At 30.8% G+C, this 17,741-nt stretch overlaps 1 protein-coding gene across 3 annotated transcripts in view; it reads left to right on the top strand.

The window, feature by feature from the left end:
• The window catches only part of LOC143195237 (fatty-acid amide hydrolase 2), a 36,464-nt gene that overhangs the window by 4,567 nt on the left and 14,156 nt on the right, over window positions 1–17,741 (top strand). For 2 of the 3 annotated variants that reach the window (XM_076402222.1, XM_076402221.1), the window contains exons 3-5: window positions 10,111–10,356; window positions 10,413–10,593; window positions 15,580–15,836. In XM_076402222.1, the coding sequence (XP_076258337.1) occupies window positions 10,111–10,356; window positions 10,413–10,593; window positions 15,580–15,836 (684 nt within the window). Of the gene's footprint in view, window positions 1–949; window positions 1,066–10,110; window positions 10,357–10,412; window positions 10,594–15,579; window positions 15,837–17,741 lie in introns of those variants that run through there. The other variant, XM_076402223.1, reaches the window with a different exon arrangement.

The following is a 17,741-nucleotide window of genomic DNA, read 5'->3' as shown; positions in this document are numbered from 1 at the left end:
CAGGGTATATAAAAAACGGGCCAAGGATACTGCCCTGCGGAATATCTGACATCATTACATGTAGTTTAGTGTATTCGTTATACTGTTTCACGATAAAATGTATATCTGGGAAATATGACTTTAGTAGTAGAAAGTGCGGATGGGGCAGAACATTTTTCAATTTAACTTAAAGTCCAGTGTGCCACACACAATATAGCCAAGCATTTTTTTTTTCATTTAAGTCTTTGTTTATTTGATTGACCAATCTGTGGACATACTCTATTGCTCTGATTTTGTGACGGAAACCAAATTGATGCTTTGGAATAATACTTCTTTTTTCTATGATTACTTTGAATCTCTTGATATATAGTTTCTCGAAAACCTGGGGTATCACAGGTAAAAGGCTTATAGGACGATAACAGGGAACGTCTTCTGACTTTTTCTTTGATTTGAGAATCACAATGATTTGGGCCACTTTCTAAGTGATAGGGAAGTAGTTTACATACGTAATCTTGTTGGTAAATTCAAGGTGACTCTGCGAGAGATAACTAACTAACCTAAATAATTCATGCTGACTGTTCATCGTGCCATCTGTGGAACCTTATGTGGTTTGGTGTCGTTTCATATACGATAATTATGTTTGTTAACACATATTATGCACGGTGTACACACTCATATTGATTTATCATATGGACGTGTTGCTTAATCGTGTAGCTTGTTATAGTAACTTGGTATCGGTGGCTGAATACTAAACGCCTTAAATATTCTCAAAACAATATGGTCACCAGAGACATCCAACATCGACCAGTCCGTATTGAAAAATTATTAAAAAAAAACTAAAATATAGTTGCATAATTTTATATAGGAACTCACAGAAGTTTTCAGTGTTAATCAACATAATAATGTAATAACTTTTTCATAAAACACGTCTTTTATATCGCTACGACTACGATACGTTATATTTTTTATTGACATTGTTCGAATTAGCCATGACCTCGCCTTTATAATCAACAAATACATGCAGTTCACTAATCGGAATCGTAATATAGAAATAGTCTCATCCGCTGCCTGAATATTATAAAAAAGGTGAGTGTTCTAATAATCTTGTAACGCCTCAATAATTCGATACTATTAAAAACCAGTGATTGTGAGATTTTAAAACTGTACAGAAACATTTGAAATAAATAGAACTAATTACAATACAATATACTAATTTAATAAGAGACTGTGTTTCATATTCTTCTGTATTTCTTCCGAAAAAAAGCACTTATCAAGTATATCGGTAATTACTCTCTGGATTTTTATTACATATTTCATTATCTATAAGTTTGCAATGTTATGATCATATCATAACACATGTTTTGGTTATTATTTACGTTTCGCCTAAATAACTGTATTATAGATTATAGTTTTTTGAAAACGTCGAGTTTTGTGTCTGTAAACGTGGATTTGTGCCACGCATTACTTTTCTTATTTCGCCAATAAGCCGCTGAAAGTCACCGTTTGGTGATAGAAACCTACGACAAGCCTGCTCCAACTATAAGAACATGTGAAACGTAGTTTAGACAATGTGGTAATTTTTACATTTAAGACATATAATTGTCCTGATAGACCGAAAACGTTTGATAATGTGCCATTGCAGCAGCTATTACATGAAGACGTATTTAGTTTTCAATTCAAAAATAATTGACAGAAAAGTTGAACGTGAGCCGAGTAGCAATTTGAAGATGCTACCATATAATTTGAAGGACAGGTAATTAGAGAAATTGCCAGTGTAACGCTGCTTCAAAGGTATGAAAGGCAATACGTGATAAAAATGGATCTATTTTGAAAGTACTAAGCAAAAAATCATGATTGTCACCTGGCGAAGCTGACCTATCGACTTTGTCTCGGTGTCTGGTGGGATCAGTTTGATGCTGTATATTATGAACTATTGTAACCTCAAGAATCATTTAAATACTAACCATTATCGACAACAAAAGATCAATTTGAACTGGGCATTGATCGAAAAACGTCTACAATACATACAAAACGTCTCATGTAGAAAAAGCCAGTCAAAGTAGTGTTAAAATCACTAGCATGGAAAGTTTTCTTCACCTTTTCGATGACATCGATGGGCACTCTTGCAGAGTAGTACGATGAATGGTTTATCTTAAAGGAGAAAATGTTATTTTCAAATGGCATTCATAAATTGCCTGAGTGATTACTTTGAGTAAATAAATCATGAGCTGTACTACATACCTGGTGGAGTTCGGGCTATACGATGGATGATCATGATGGAAGATCACAACGTCGTTCTTAATGATCAATTCCGACCGTTTTCTTTATTACCCAGCTTCAGTACCATTAGTTTTTGATGGTAGAGTCGTACTAATGGTTTGACCATGTCGGTCTACTCGATATTTTTCAGAATTATTTAAACGATTGGTCGGCAAACGCGAGCTTCTTTTCCGGAATGGAAACGAGTAAGCTGGCAATCACTTAAGTACTCATCACCCCAAAAATTAAAAGACGAAAAAGATGTTCTGCCTCGTTAAATCCTAATCGTTTTTTTGTTCTTTTTGTATTGAGGTCACTGATAAATAACAGTCTGTAGAAGTAATAACAAAAAGTTCAAAGACCGTGAATTAATGGTAGACTAATTGGAAAATGCAGCTCAAACACTCAAAGAGCTTTCAGACAGTTTAACAGTGGAAGAATCAACTGATTTAAAAAGTTGTTGAAAGTGATGGAAATATGTTGGTTAATATATGGTATATTGTACGAGCTCTTTTAAAAGTGAAATAAAATATTTTCGCAAAAAAATTGAACCGACTTCATAAAAATAAATAAGGAACTCACTAAAAAGTAAAAAATAACCAAACTCAGGTTTTTATATATAAAAAAAAACTTTTTAAAATAATATATGTACGTAATAATCGTTGTAATAGCTAAATAAAAATCAGGTTGATGTCGGTGCCGTGCCCAAACAATTATATCAAATTAGATTTGATTTGTTACTTATATTATTTTTTATTTTTGTTTGAGGGCTCGACATCGAGTCGTATATATTTTTTTAGTGTTAGATATTTACTCAATAAATTATACAGTTCTTTTGTTAAGTATTATAATTGGTAGGTCAAGTAGCTACCGCGTGTAGCTCGTATGACGAAAAATAAGAATAAAAGAAACAATGACTAAAAATAAGAAACGATTGGAGGTGATTTGACAAATGTTCTAACCCAACTAGAACAAAAAGTTCTTGCTTCCGCCGAGAATCGAACCCACGATCTATGCGTGTGAGCTGAACGCTCTAATCATTACACCATATAAGTAGTTGCCTACAATATTTCTACGACTTCTCATATGATGTGGTTAATGCTTCAAAAGCAAAATGAATGGCTTTTACACTGAACGATTTTCGATTTTTCGTCACATCAGTTTAGCAATAACATTATATATAAATATCTGATTATTTTAAATAAAAAATTATGTGAAAACTTTTTATATGCCTTTGAAATTTGAGGGCTCCCCTTGGTTTCACCGGATTTCGCCATCAGATCCTGACTTGGTTCCATTGGGACCACCTCGGGAGTGTACTTTTTCGAATAAAAAATAACATAGAACTGAACATAGAACCTCCTTCATTTTTGAATTCAGTTAAAAATGATCAGAATACATGTAAGGATCTAATACCTTATATTTTTGTATTGCTTTTTGTATTTCCTAATATATTTATAATTATGTTTATAATATTATATTTATTTGTATGATATTATATCATTATTTATTATGTTTCTATGGTCCCTTCTTTGGGTTGACTCTATTGTACTTACAATATACTAAAAAGTTTAATTTCAAAGAATGATCGGGTATTTATATAATATTATTTGTTAATATCAGTTCCTGTTTGTTTATAATTTTTTCATCTTCAAACTGACATTCTTGATATTAATTTAATTCGATATTTTGACAATATTTACATTCTATGTTCACAATAATGAATAAAAGTCGGTTATTTTAAAATTGAAATTGGTTGTCTGCTTTTTTCCTCATTAAATCAACGACGGCCTTCGTGACTTATTAATATTTTCTCATTTTAGCCGATACAAATTCCCCCACGAGTATATAAAGAAAAGTTGTTTATTTTGTAACTGGTTAAGATTATTTTTATATTATATAAATATTTATTGTTATTATTGGTATAGAATGCAAAGTGGTCATTATGTTATTATTGAACACATTAATGTTATCAGACTTCAGACGAAAAAATAGCAGGATTTTTTATTGAGACTCTTTAATTTTGAGGTATTTGTAATAGATAACATCACTTATAATATATTGTGTCGAATATATCGGAAAGGCCATTTTTTCTACGAAATATTTTCACAATCTTTAATTTAACGATGTTCTTCAATTGCGATTTCAATTGCGACAAGGAAATTGATCCCAGTCACGCCAGTAACCAGGCTGGGTAAGACCGGATGTCTTCTGGGATGATTTCTAAAGTTGGTCGCTCGCCAGTCGGTAGGCTTTAATGCTGAGGACTGTAGTTCGGAGCCCACGTTAAGCTTTAGGGCCAGTCCAGATGAACGCATAGTTGGTAAAAGGAGACTTTAAAATATAGAAATAGATAAATGATTCAATTTAATCATTATGTTGTTTCAGCTAACTATCATATAACTTTTTAACTATCAAATCTTCGTCTGATTGGAATTTACTTCGATTATAATTTGAGTTTGAAAAAAAGCCAGAAGTCACATGTTACCAAATTGGGCGAGTAAAAAGAATGTCATATAACTGTGATTTTGTTTTCGGCTCGGTGTATTTGCATTATGTTATGGATGATGTGTATTATGATTAATTTTTTAGTGCTTTTTTTGAATACACCAGCCAAATAATGTTCAACATTTAGAGACAATTGTTTCTGCCCTTGGAATTTAATTACGGCAACAGGTGTTATCATCACTAACAATTTTATTATCAACCGGCAAATAGTATGTGGTACAATATTTAGTTTGGACGTTATTATAGCGTTAATTTTGCCCTATTTACTACAGTATTATTTTCGTGTTTAACAGCATTAAAGCTTATTTACTTTCTAAAATCGAACTCTAGTATTGTTTAAATTCTTCATACGTTTAAATTGTAACTAATAAAAACAAAAACAAACGGAGAATGGGATATTTCAAAGGGCACAGGCGATATTTAATTCCATTTAAATTATAATTTTAAGGGTTTATCATTGTAGGGAATTGTTACTTATACTGTTATGATAATTATGTTTTTACAATATGAGTAAATAAAAGAAATATTGTTCAAATATAAACTCTATTCATGAACTTGTTCTTCAAGTAGTAAGGACTGGAATGCCACGTGCCCCAATTACATTTCATGTTTGCATTACGAATTTGTCCAATTAGAAGTTGTTAGAAGTGTTAACATCCTGAATCCCTTACTTTTTGTATCAATTTAATCTTATAGCGCTAGCTTTAGGTCTTTATGTAAAATGAAAGTTAATAATTATCTATGCTTGATTAACTTTTAGATTTCCATGTTTACATATTTTCTACCATATTTAATGTTTTTAATCGCTCGTATTTTGGTCTTTCACTGTTGTATCGGATTCTTTAAACTTTTATTTAAACCTCGAATATTGCAGAAATTACGCGTTACAGAACTAAAAGAATCACTCATAAGATAGAGCTCTAGTCATTTTTTTTCAAGTCAAGTTTCCATTTATTCATCCTGATTAACGTGCATGCACACTTTCTATTCAAAAGGAAATGCGTGTAATGAAACTTTGGTGGGTTGTGCAGCGTATGTTCGCAAAGTTCCTAGCCTAAAAAATCCATATAAATGAAATTAATTTTTTAATATTTATTTTGACTATGAAAATAGACATAGAAACCAATATAAAGCTGTTTTATATTCGTCATATTTCACTTTTGCAAAATGTAACTGGTTTGTTTTCTGCTTTAGGATCCAATAACACAATTTTAATTAATTTTTAGAAATCTTGTTGAAAAAATTGCATTTCCTAAAATGTTTTCACAAAGCCGATTTGTTCACTTTTCCATCAATTTTAGTTGTATGGTGGGCTTATTATTCCAAATTTATTATTGCGGGCCAATTCTAAGAAATCAACAATTGGCGATATACGTGTGTTGGTATTTTTTCAAAGTAAGGGACAATTGATAAGAAGCTCGCAATTTTGTTGATTATTTTTATACGGTCGTAAAAAGAATAAAACGAATGTTTATTTAAAAGTTTATTGCAGTATTTTTATGTGAACTAATAATGGGAGGTTTTAAAACTTTTAAATGAATACAATGTGTTCTTTATTTCACACATATCTTATATAACATTATATAGTTCGAAATACAATGATTAACAGCTTTTTTTGACATATTGAATTAAAATGTATAGTTGCGAGATTATACTTATTGTGTGCTTACGTTTTCGCATTTTGCAGTGTCTGATAAGCTGTAATAATTAATTTATCTTAGTTATTTGAATTGGGCTCTTCCAAGTAACCAGCAATTTTTCTACCATTACTGTATCGCTTTTTTTCAGGATGTTAGTCTTCAACTAATTATTTAATCATTATTAAAAGTTATACTAGCCGGCTTTGTTGGCGCAGTGGTCAAGGCGACAGGACATCGCAACAGTCTCCTACTGTTGCGATAGTCGTGGGTTCGAATCCTACTAGGTTATGGATGTACTTTATATTTGTGATTGTAATTGTAAATGTCTTTATAGGCAACAGTAGAAAATCCGACAAAGAATAACCATACCAGTCACGCCAATGACCGAGCTGGGTAAGACCGGACTGGCCGGTCGGTAGGTTTAATGTCGAGAACCGAGTTTCGCAGCCCACGTTAAACTATAGGTCCAGTTCAGATAAACCCTCGTCGGTAAAATGGAGACTTATTATATATGGAGACTAAATTATATAAAAAAAATTATACTCGTATTAATGTCAGTTTCTTACCATAATAACAGCAGGGCAAAAATAAATAATTTTAGTTTCTCTTGCTATTAACCTTTTTCAAGACACCTGGCAAATGTATCTGTCGAAATGTATATATTTTTTTATATACTGTTTATATACTCTAGCTAATTATGATACTGTCACCTAAATTTCACAAACCAAACTGAGATGGTTAGATAAAAAATAGCCATTTAAAAATTGGCCATAAACATTTATTTTGCATTGTTAACTAGGTTCTTAATGATTGTCGTTTGATACCGGAATTTATAACATTACACTTTATTGTTTGTAATTTTACTAGGTGTAAGCTTGCTATGTAATGCGTACCTAACATATTTTTTTCAACTCCGAGGAGATTGACTTATGAGTTATCAAAAACATTAATTGTCTGAACATTTAGATACATTTACCGTTTGTTTAGAAACTAGACATGATAATATTCTACACTTTTTGTACATGAGACATTACATTTATTAACATTAATTATTATTTTACATTAATAATTATTATAATGTTAATATCATTATAACTTTCTATTTTAAATATTCTCATTGTAGTAAATTATACATTACATATTTTTTGAACAAATGCGCACTAAACATAATTTATTTCTTTCTTCATGTTTGTGTAGTTTTTTTAATTATTAGCTCTTACATACTTAATGTTTGCAACTGTCTTTTTTTACATTGAATTGCTGTGAATTCAGTTACGTTATAAAATGGGATACTGAAAATATGTTTGTTAAGTGTCTGATAATGTCTGTAATAGTCGTAGACGTCGCATACATTTTTTTTAAATTAAATAACTTTTTCATTTATTTTACTATGTAGAGTAATTTGTTAAGTCTTATTTATGTCCACGTATCTAATACATTTTTAATAAGTTTAATTTATTATCTATCTGTCATTCTCATTTTACATTTAAATGCTTTTTTTTGTTAGTATGCGGAATTATGTTGACTATTATTGCACGTCATGTTGTTTTCGTGAAGCTGATATTCTGATGTGTTTTTTTGAGTTCAAGGAGTTTTGAGAAGATTGACCGATCTAAATTACGGCAATATGATAGTTGCGGATTGATATTAATTGTGTTTTTGATGAACATTTCTAAAAATTATGAACATTTTTAAATACCAGTGTCAGGTTTTAGAACGGATTGTGATTTCAGCAAGACCGCGTTAAGTGTCACACAGCGGACGCGATGTTTCTGCATGAACTACTTGAATGTTATCTCTCGAAGAGAAGACATAAATTGGATACTAAGATTTCCAAGCATGCATAAAATCACTATTTTTAAGATCAGCTTACATTCTAGATTTCTTCTGCTTATTGTCATAATCATGGATACATATTTTATCTGGTTCTTAGCGTCTGCACTCTGTATTTCGTCCCAGATTACATTCTATAATTTCTGTCGTACAAAGTATTATTTGTTTAATAAATCGTTAAAATTGATTCTAAATACGTTAATTAATTGGACCCACAAAAATGTCTTAATTTATTTCTATATACATATTTAAACAAACAATTACCAAATAAAAATATATTTGCGTGGCAACAGCGGTCTTATTGAAAAAGCCTTTATTTGTATAAATATAAAAATATGTATAGTTTTTCACGATAGAGACTTAAATTTGTAATAATAATCTTTAAAATGAATTCGTGACTCTTAATATTATTATTACTCAATCTATATTTATTTATAAGGCAAAAGGATTTTCAAGAAATTTTATTATTCGATGAAAAAGCATGTTTTATTGGTTTGTATTTTATTACATATTTGTTCGATGAACTTCTAATTTATGGATTTCTTCACTGAAGAGGGAATTGACAAAAATATCAAAATATGCTTGTGAGGTGTAGTAGTTCGATGAAAGAATTTTTTAAAATAGTGTATATGGGCTAAATATGTCGTTTAGGTCACAATTTTCTGTGTTATTTTCTGAAACTGCGTCAGATCGCGTTTTGCTTTGATGAACATTTTTTTAAACAAGAATTTTTCGTGAGTTGTTATAGCCATTTGAATCTAAAATGCTTAGAAATTTTTTAAGTAGTTTGGAGATAATTAGCGAATTAAACGCCTTGTGAATTCTAAAAAAAAACTAATGCTGAGAACTTCTTGACACTGTCTTTGAAATGGAATCATTTTAATTGTGAACATCATTCACATCAATCATCTTCAGAACTTCTGTTACGCCTTTCAAAAGTAAATATAAATGCATATTAATTTTTTTTGCATTGCAAAATATACAATGACACTTTAACTTAAATACATGAATACACACTTCAGATGTGTTATAGTACAATTTTTTCAAAAATTAATTACTTTTATGCGATGATATGAAAGATTTTTTAAGGTAAATTAATATTTATGCCTTTTGACTGCGTATAGATTATTGAAAAACAAGAAAACAATAGGGTGACATAAAAACGGGCAGAGTATGAAGTTGGGGTGTCGATATATCGATTTCGATATTAAAAAAAGATGTTGATATATCGATATATCGCAGAAAATATATTGATATTTTTTTGCAATATATATTTAAATTTTTAATAAACTCTTTCAATTAAGTACCAAAATATACTAAACTTTTAAAATAAAGTACTAAAATACACTTAATCTTAAAATTAAGTACCAATTTAAAAGGTTTATTAAAAATAACGTCGGCTTGGTTGGCGCAGTGGTAAAGGCGATAGAACGGTCCACCTACTGTTGCGATAGTCGCGGGTTCGATTTCTACTGGGGCATGGTCGTTAATTTATGTTTGTAATTGTTTAATACTTGTGATTGTCCTAGGCAAGAGTGCAAATTCCGACAAGAAAAATAATCCCAGTCAAGCCTATAACCAGGCTGGGTAAGACCCGGTAGGCTTAATGCTGAGGACCGTGGGTCGGAGCCCACGTTAAACTGTAGGTCCAGATAAACCCCTAGTAGGTAAAAGCAGACTAAGAAATATTTTTTTGAGAAAATATCGGCTAACAAAAATATCTATGTCTCTTCGGCATCCCTAGTATGAAGGCATCAGCAATATACCATATAGCATCATTATATACCTATCACTCTCGTTAAATTACTTATTATTTATTGCATTATTAATTATACATTTACAAAATTAATAACCTCTTTCGATATAGTACAATGTATTTCTTATATTTCAGAAAATTACGCAGCATAAAAGTAGCAATAATCTACCTGAAATGAAAATTGAAAAACTTCCTAGGCCTGATGGTGTCCATCGAGTAATAGGAATTTCTCTTTATGGACTCAACAAACTATTGGCTCTCGGTTATCCGCCATTGCAGTTCTACAGGCTGTTTGAGAAATCCGTTAAATGTGCTCCAGTGTCTGAGCCAATTTTAAGGATATCTGCATCAGAACTGGCTAAGATGATCCGCGAAAAACAGGTAAAAATACCGAATCTATTGACTTGTGTGAACGTAGAATGATATTGTTTTTACAGGTGACTTCTGAGGAAGTTATTCGAAAATATGTTGCCAGAATAAAAGAAGTAAATCCCTTGTTAAATGCTGTGATTGATGAGCGATATGAGGATGCAATCCAAGAAGCTATACAAGTAGATAAGCTGATTAGTTCGGATGAGTTCGACAAATATAAAACAGCAGTAGAGTTTCCTTTGTTGGGTAAGTATTTTTTAAAATATTTTAGCTGTACTAAAAATACCCATTATTTTGTCATGGACTTTTTCATGATTTAATTTATTTAAAATGATTCTATTAAAGTTTAAGTGTTAAACGAAATACCATTATTCATCTCTCATGGAAGTTTCTCCTTATTGTCAGAAAACTGAGATAGTCGTTTTCACAAGCCCATAAACTCACTCAGAAATGGGTATTCTATTCATGAGGTTTTTTAGGTTTAACTCGTGTGGCATCTATTCATCTAACTTCTTTTTAATCGACTTCGAAAAAGGATGAGGTTCTATGTTCGGCTCTATATTATTTTAATGTATGTTCGCCTATTTCTCCGTCAATTGTGGGCAAAATTCTTTTTTTATTCGAAAGAGTGCACTTTCGAGGTGGTTCCATTGCAATCAAATCAGGATATGTTGGGGAAACGCTGAAATTTCAAAGGCAGGTACAATGTTTTTACCTATTTTTCATCTCCAATAATCAGATATTTGGGTATAATGTTATTGCTGAGCTGTCATGGAAAATCAGAAGTCGTTTAGTGCAAAAGCCATCAGTTTGCTTTTTAAGCACAAACTATAGGTATATGACGTCGTAGAAATATTGTACACAACTGCTTCTATGGTGTCTTCAGATTCCGGGGGGCGGGCAATAACTTTTTGTTGTTGTTTAGTTAGAATATTTGTTAAATCACTGTTTCTTTATTTACAATCATTGTTTCTTTATTCCTATTTTTCCTTATCGGGCCCTTACTTGGCCTAGCAATTGTAATATTAAATAAAATAACTGCTTAATTTATTGAGTAAATATCTAACTATAAAAAGAGAAAAATAAAATATTTTGACAAAAAAAAATTGAACCGACTTCAAAAAATATATAAAGGAACTCACTAAAAATTAAAAAATAATCAAACTTTTGACACAAAAATTTTTTCTAAAATGGAATATGTACCTTATAATTGTTGTAATAAATAAATAAACATATACCTTATTTAACCTATCTACTATACTTATTTTATATTCTAATATATACAATGTATACACACAATTTAGCTTAATATCTACCTGATATCTATTTATCTACTTACAATATTATTTTAACTAATACCAACTGCTCTGTTTGAAGTCGGTGCCGAGCCTAAACAATACATAAATAATAATATAATTTTGTGCAATATACATAAAATTGAATTACAAAAAAAACAAATCAAATTTGTTTCCATACAATATTTGATGATATTTCTTGTGAGTTAATATTATTTCAGTACACCTAAAATTGCCGTTAGTCTTTATCGCAGTTATACTCGACAGTGGTTTTCTTAATTATTAGGTTAATTCTTTAATTTTTAAGTCCTTAATAGTTTGACGATTTTATTCATTCATATCAAAATTGGACTGGAATATTGTTTGATGCTTACGCTGGTGGTGATCGAATTCATTTTCTAGCCTTGACATTCTGGTGAAGAGTTTGTATAGATATCTGACAAAAGAAGGGATAGTTTATTCCTAGTTTCAGCCTGTGTCTCGTTCTGCGAATTAGAATTATAATACATTAAAAACAATTCTAGAGGTATTCAATTTGTTAAGTGGTAAGTAGAAGGATGCTAACTGAGAAGTTTAGAGCCCGGAATAATTTTGATAGGATTTAACAATATAATAGCTGAAATAATAATATGCCCTCAAATATTTCTATAAAGTTTACTTTGCCCACTGACACTATTTTTTCCAGCAACATTTACATTTTTATAATTCATATACGTTTTTGACGTATAATAAGACAGGTCAACAAAACATGTTGAAATGACTTCTAGCTCGTTCGTTAAGTTCCACATTCGTTTGATTTGGGTTTATACGCAATAATATTTGCAATTCGTTAGCATAGAACTTTTTGGCTATGTGTTTTAAATATTTCATTGATATCAAGATGTAACTATCACTATTATTTTTATATTGAGCAAATGTAAACAGTATTAGGTGCTTGCATAAAATGCTTAGATTGCTTTCTTTGCATAAAATAATAGTTTTCCATTTAGTATTGGATATGTATTGGATATGTAGATAATAACGCTAATCATAGAACGCTTAAAAGTTCTTTTCCAACATTCCTTACTTTTGTTGTTTGATTTGAAGAAATCTGCTGAGGAAGTCCATCAAGTATTTTTAAAACTTATGGTGATGCTGCTTCATCATATCCCAGTTGCCGTGTTCGGTTTTAATGATTTAAAGTGACTATTTTCATGTCAATGACAAAGAAACAGCTTGGAGAACCAAAATAATTCGAAGATAATTAATTGCGTTTACATGCGATGTAAAAGATTCATAGGGGGAAAAATGGCTACTACACGTCATGTCACTTCGAACCTTTTTAATATCGCGGCTTCATTGCTACTACTGTAACTACAATGCAAACTTTCATAGGTTAGTCCAGAGCAGATTCAGTAACATTGACATACAAGCGGAACAATCCTGGTCATAAACTCTTGCATTGTTGCAGACCTCTTCCAATGCCAATTAAAGAAATTCAACAACTTATATTATTGTTGCAAAAATATAGGAAATAGTGAGTAACTGACGCTAAAGCATGAATGCAACATTTGGCCATAGGTTGCAAAGTATCTGAAGGATATACTACGGCCCGAATCGAAAGTTCTGCCGCATTTAGAATACTGAGCAGACAGACAGACTTGTTCACATCGAGGCAGCAATATTTGGTTAGCACACGAAATGCTGAAGTCCGAAAATTGATCGATTCCTGATTGATTGACTGATCGCTGCTATATCAACATTGTTCTTTTGATTAATTATACCATACCATAATTAATATATATTATACCAGTTTTTCCAATTAGAGAATAAACAAGTACTTAATAAAATGTTGATGGTACTGGACAATTATCAATGTTATTGAATTTTTCACAGTGTATGATCGTTAAGCTTTAAAATGTAAAAATTATTAGTAATAAATGCTACTGATAGACACATTAAGTACGTAGTCGTTGACAAATATTACAGTCTAAAGTATACTTTGAGGTCTAAAGATAATAATACTTATTTTGTTTTTACAAATGTTGGATAATTAAATGCCAACGTGAATATGTTATCGGCATTATTAAATATTAACGAACCTATTTCGGTTTCGTTTTAACACAAACCGTGTGTTCTAAAAATAATTGGTTGTTCAGTAGATTTTGTCGTTCTATAATGGATTAGCAGATATTCTGTCATTTATATTTGCCTTTGTTAACAGAAAATTATATAGTGCGGTAATAAAATTTAAGGAATCGAAATAAATTTCTGAATTATTGAACCGTTCAATTTTAACACCTACTGTCTTTATTGAGTTTAATACATCCCCAAATTTATCTCTGGTTTGGGATATAGATGTCACTAATATTGATAGATTTTTGTTTACTTTCAAACCATACTTGTCAAAATTCCATGGCATTCCTATTGTTAGTTATAACGGTGGTATTATTGAAATAACCTTCACTTAACAATTGCATCAACGTGGGCTCTAAACCGCAGTTTTCGACATTATCTGATTATACTAATCTGATTATAATTTACTGCCTATGTTATTATCATAAACTCTTGTCTCCCAAAATATGATGTAGTGAATGAAATGAAAGTCGAGTCTCAAAGACGGGTTATGTAAGGAACTTAAGAATTAATGAAAGTAAATCTGTATATGTGCAGTTCATCTATAAACAGACCGTACAAGCACCAATAACATTAAATAACACTATCATTCCATATAGCAACAACGCTAAATATCTCGGAATGAATCTCGATGCAAAACTTCGCGGGAAAGAACATATAAGGAAGAAAAGAAAAGAACTGGAATTGAAATAGAGGAAAATGTACTGGCTAATTGGAAGAAAATCACAATTATCAGTACATAATAAATTGCTATTATATAAGCAAATACTGAAACCTATATGGACATACTGACTTCAATTATGGGGATGTTCTGCAAAGGGTAATATAAATAAAATACAAATTTAGTCCTGATAGGTATTGTGGGTGCACCCAAATACTATAGGACTCATTACCTACATCGAGACCTTCAGATACCCACAGTCAGTCAAGAAATCAAGAGAATTGCAAAGGGGCATGAGGAAAATTGCAAAGGACTCCATTCTTATACGAATTTTGAAATATTGCAACTTTTGGATACCACCAAAACAGGACACAGACTCAAAAGAATCAAACCATCTGATCTTGTGTAGTGTTGTGTAGTGAGGTGCATATATTAAAACATTCAGCAGTGACATGTATAAACATATTTTCACCAGAGACTGAGAGAGGGCCGACGGGTCCTCCTAGTTATATACTAGATTAAAGTTATCATAAAGACAAATTGTAGGTTAGACGAAAACGACTAGTAATAATGTATTAATTAAATAATAATAAAAAAAATGTAAGGAGGCATTAGGTGGTATTAACTTTTTAGTTTCTGAAACTGAAAAATTCAAGGTGATTATATTTATTATATAAATATGAATGTTTGTTTTTTCTTTATGTGTTTCTAAACTGTTGATCCAATATTTATGAAACTTTGGGGGGTTGTTTTGTGTACATTCACAAAATATTTTATATAAATATAGAATTAAGTAATAATAAAGAATATAGTATTCCATGTTTGTTTGGTTTATGAGGATAGAAGTCATGTTTGAAGGAACGCCAATAAAATAAAATATATAGTTGTTCCAGATATGCGTTGCAATATCATGTAAAAAAGCTTTGAATTTGTTTTCGTTTTTTCAATTCCACGAATGAAACAATCTGATACTAATTTAGTTGCTTTGTTCAAGTGCAGATATATTTTCAAAGTAACAAAATGTTCTTGTTTTTTTTAACATCTACAGTTAAAATTTCTCGGACCATTTGTTACAAAATTATTTGAATAGTTATTATAACTATATTTGTAATTTATTTAATTCGTTGATAATATTTATGACCCCAACCATTATTTCTACAGGTTTACCATTAACAGTCAAGGGGAGTTTTGCGGTTAAAGGTATGTTACATACGAGCGGATCAGTATCAAGATCCGAAGTCATAGGTGAAGAGGACGCGGAAGTTGTCAAACAGGCCCGGAATGCTGGAGCGATTCCTCTATTAGTGAGCAATACCCCGGAACTGTGTATGAACTGGGAAACGACAAATAAACTGATTGGTACTACAAGGAATCCTCATGATTCTACACGAACTTGTGGTGGTTCTTCTGGTGGAGAGGTAAGTTGTAATTTTCGTCAATTTACTACAAAATTACCAAACTTTTTTTTTATCTCGAAGCAGAACCTAGAAGATTAAGACGTTCGGTAAAATTAATACTTTGACAGTTGTCTAGTAAAACACGAGGCTTAACGCATATTGAATTTTCTCTAGAATAGCCAATCAAACAGTGAACTCACGTCATGAAAATTTATGACATCAAACTTCGCAATGTTGCCTCATTTAACTATTCTGGCTTTATTTATAATAATATTCTAATGTAAATAAAATAATTAAACACAAGTGTTATAAAATATAATTTATGGAATTAATTAAACAGTCACAATAGTTTATAGGGTAGAGATATTTGATTTTATTTACGCTGGAACTCTTGTTCCGAACCATCTATGGTATCCTGTGTAGGTCTCTACGGGATCTACCTAATTAAGAACTGCAATCCAAGTAATGTATTTTATTTTAGTTAGAAAGCATATTTACCTTTTTATATTTAGTTTTTGTTTCTTTTATTGCTATGTTTCATTGTTAAATCATTCTGATATCACAGAATTTTCCTTACTTTATTTTGTTACTACCTGTGTACACTTTTCTTGATAAAATTAGATATAATCACTGCATTCTCCCTAATGCAATTGCCATATCTGCCAAACAGTTAGTATTCATTCTCTCCTCGTACATTTTAACTAAATACTCATGTATATCCTGAATAATTACACACATATCTACGCACATATATTTTTAACACTCTACAATAGTTTTTTCTACTGTTATTCTACATTAATTATATATTTACCTTTAGTCGTTTCTACTCCCATCATCTCGACTTGGTATTGTTAGCAGTGAATCATAATTTCACATCCAGAAAGTTTCATTCAGTCATTGTCACTTTCTGAGCCATACAACCACACAATAAATAAGCTGTTAATTTCCAATCTAACACTAGTTCACAATTCTACCATTTTTCAATTTTTTCTGTGGGTCTGATGGAGTTCATCCAAACTGAAGGGTGTTATTTTAGACAATCCTTTCCACATATCCAAATAGTTCTTGCTTGTATATTTTTCTTGATCTGCATGTCTATTGTAGCAATTTTTTTGCCATATGCTATAACAATTTGATTTGATTGAATATGCAATGATTGGGGATACTCAGTGGTCATATTGTTGAGCCATTTGATTTACTGTGTATCTTCAGGCTTATTTCTAAAAAAGCAAATTACCTAAAACATTTATTCACATTTTATTTATATTTTCCAAATAACAATACTTTACTCTTTAATATGGTATTTTCAAAACATAATATATATTTTGTAAGCCATTAAAAATATTGTGATTAACAAAACCTAATCAAATTTTATTCTAACTATTAAATTTTTCAATAAACTTTTGTTGTCTTTACATTCTTTTTATTAGCTTCTTGCCAAGGGTGGCCTAATGTCCCATTTTGAAATATCTGGGTCTATACAAAAATTGAAATAGATCTTCTTTAATTCTCAGATCTTCCTTAATTTTATTATATGCCCTTAAAAATTGTATTATTTTAAAAGCAATGTCTGGAAGTTCCATTAGACCTCTTCGTGGGTTACACTATTGGTCTTTACTCTATTTAAATCCTATGTTTCCTAACAGTGCATGAAGGGATGACTATATCATATAACCTCAAGGCATGTAGATGCTTTTTTTCGGTTAATCCAAAATTATATTGGTATCCTTTTTTGAGAGATTTTAGTTACTGTATAATGTATTAATATATAGTGTGTATTAATATTCAGTGTTTCTACAATTCAATAAAAATATTTCTAATAAAACGCATCCTCTCAACGCATTTTACTGATAAGAACGTAATCTGTTTCTGACTGACTAGTTATTAGCTTCGGCATTTTCAATCAAAGTAATCACAAATATTATG

The sequence above is a fragment of the Rhynchophorus ferrugineus genome, unplaced genomic scaffold, assembly GCF_030347505.1.
Source record: "Rhynchophorus ferrugineus isolate W39M unplaced genomic scaffold, kcgeb_rfMv2 rfM4, whole genome shotgun sequence".
Lineage (NCBI taxonomy): Eukaryota > Metazoa > Arthropoda > Insecta > Coleoptera > Curculionidae > Rhynchophorus > Rhynchophorus ferrugineus.
The sequence above is the reverse complement of the archived record's forward strand: the minus strand, read 5'-3'. Positions and strand labels throughout refer to the sequence as shown.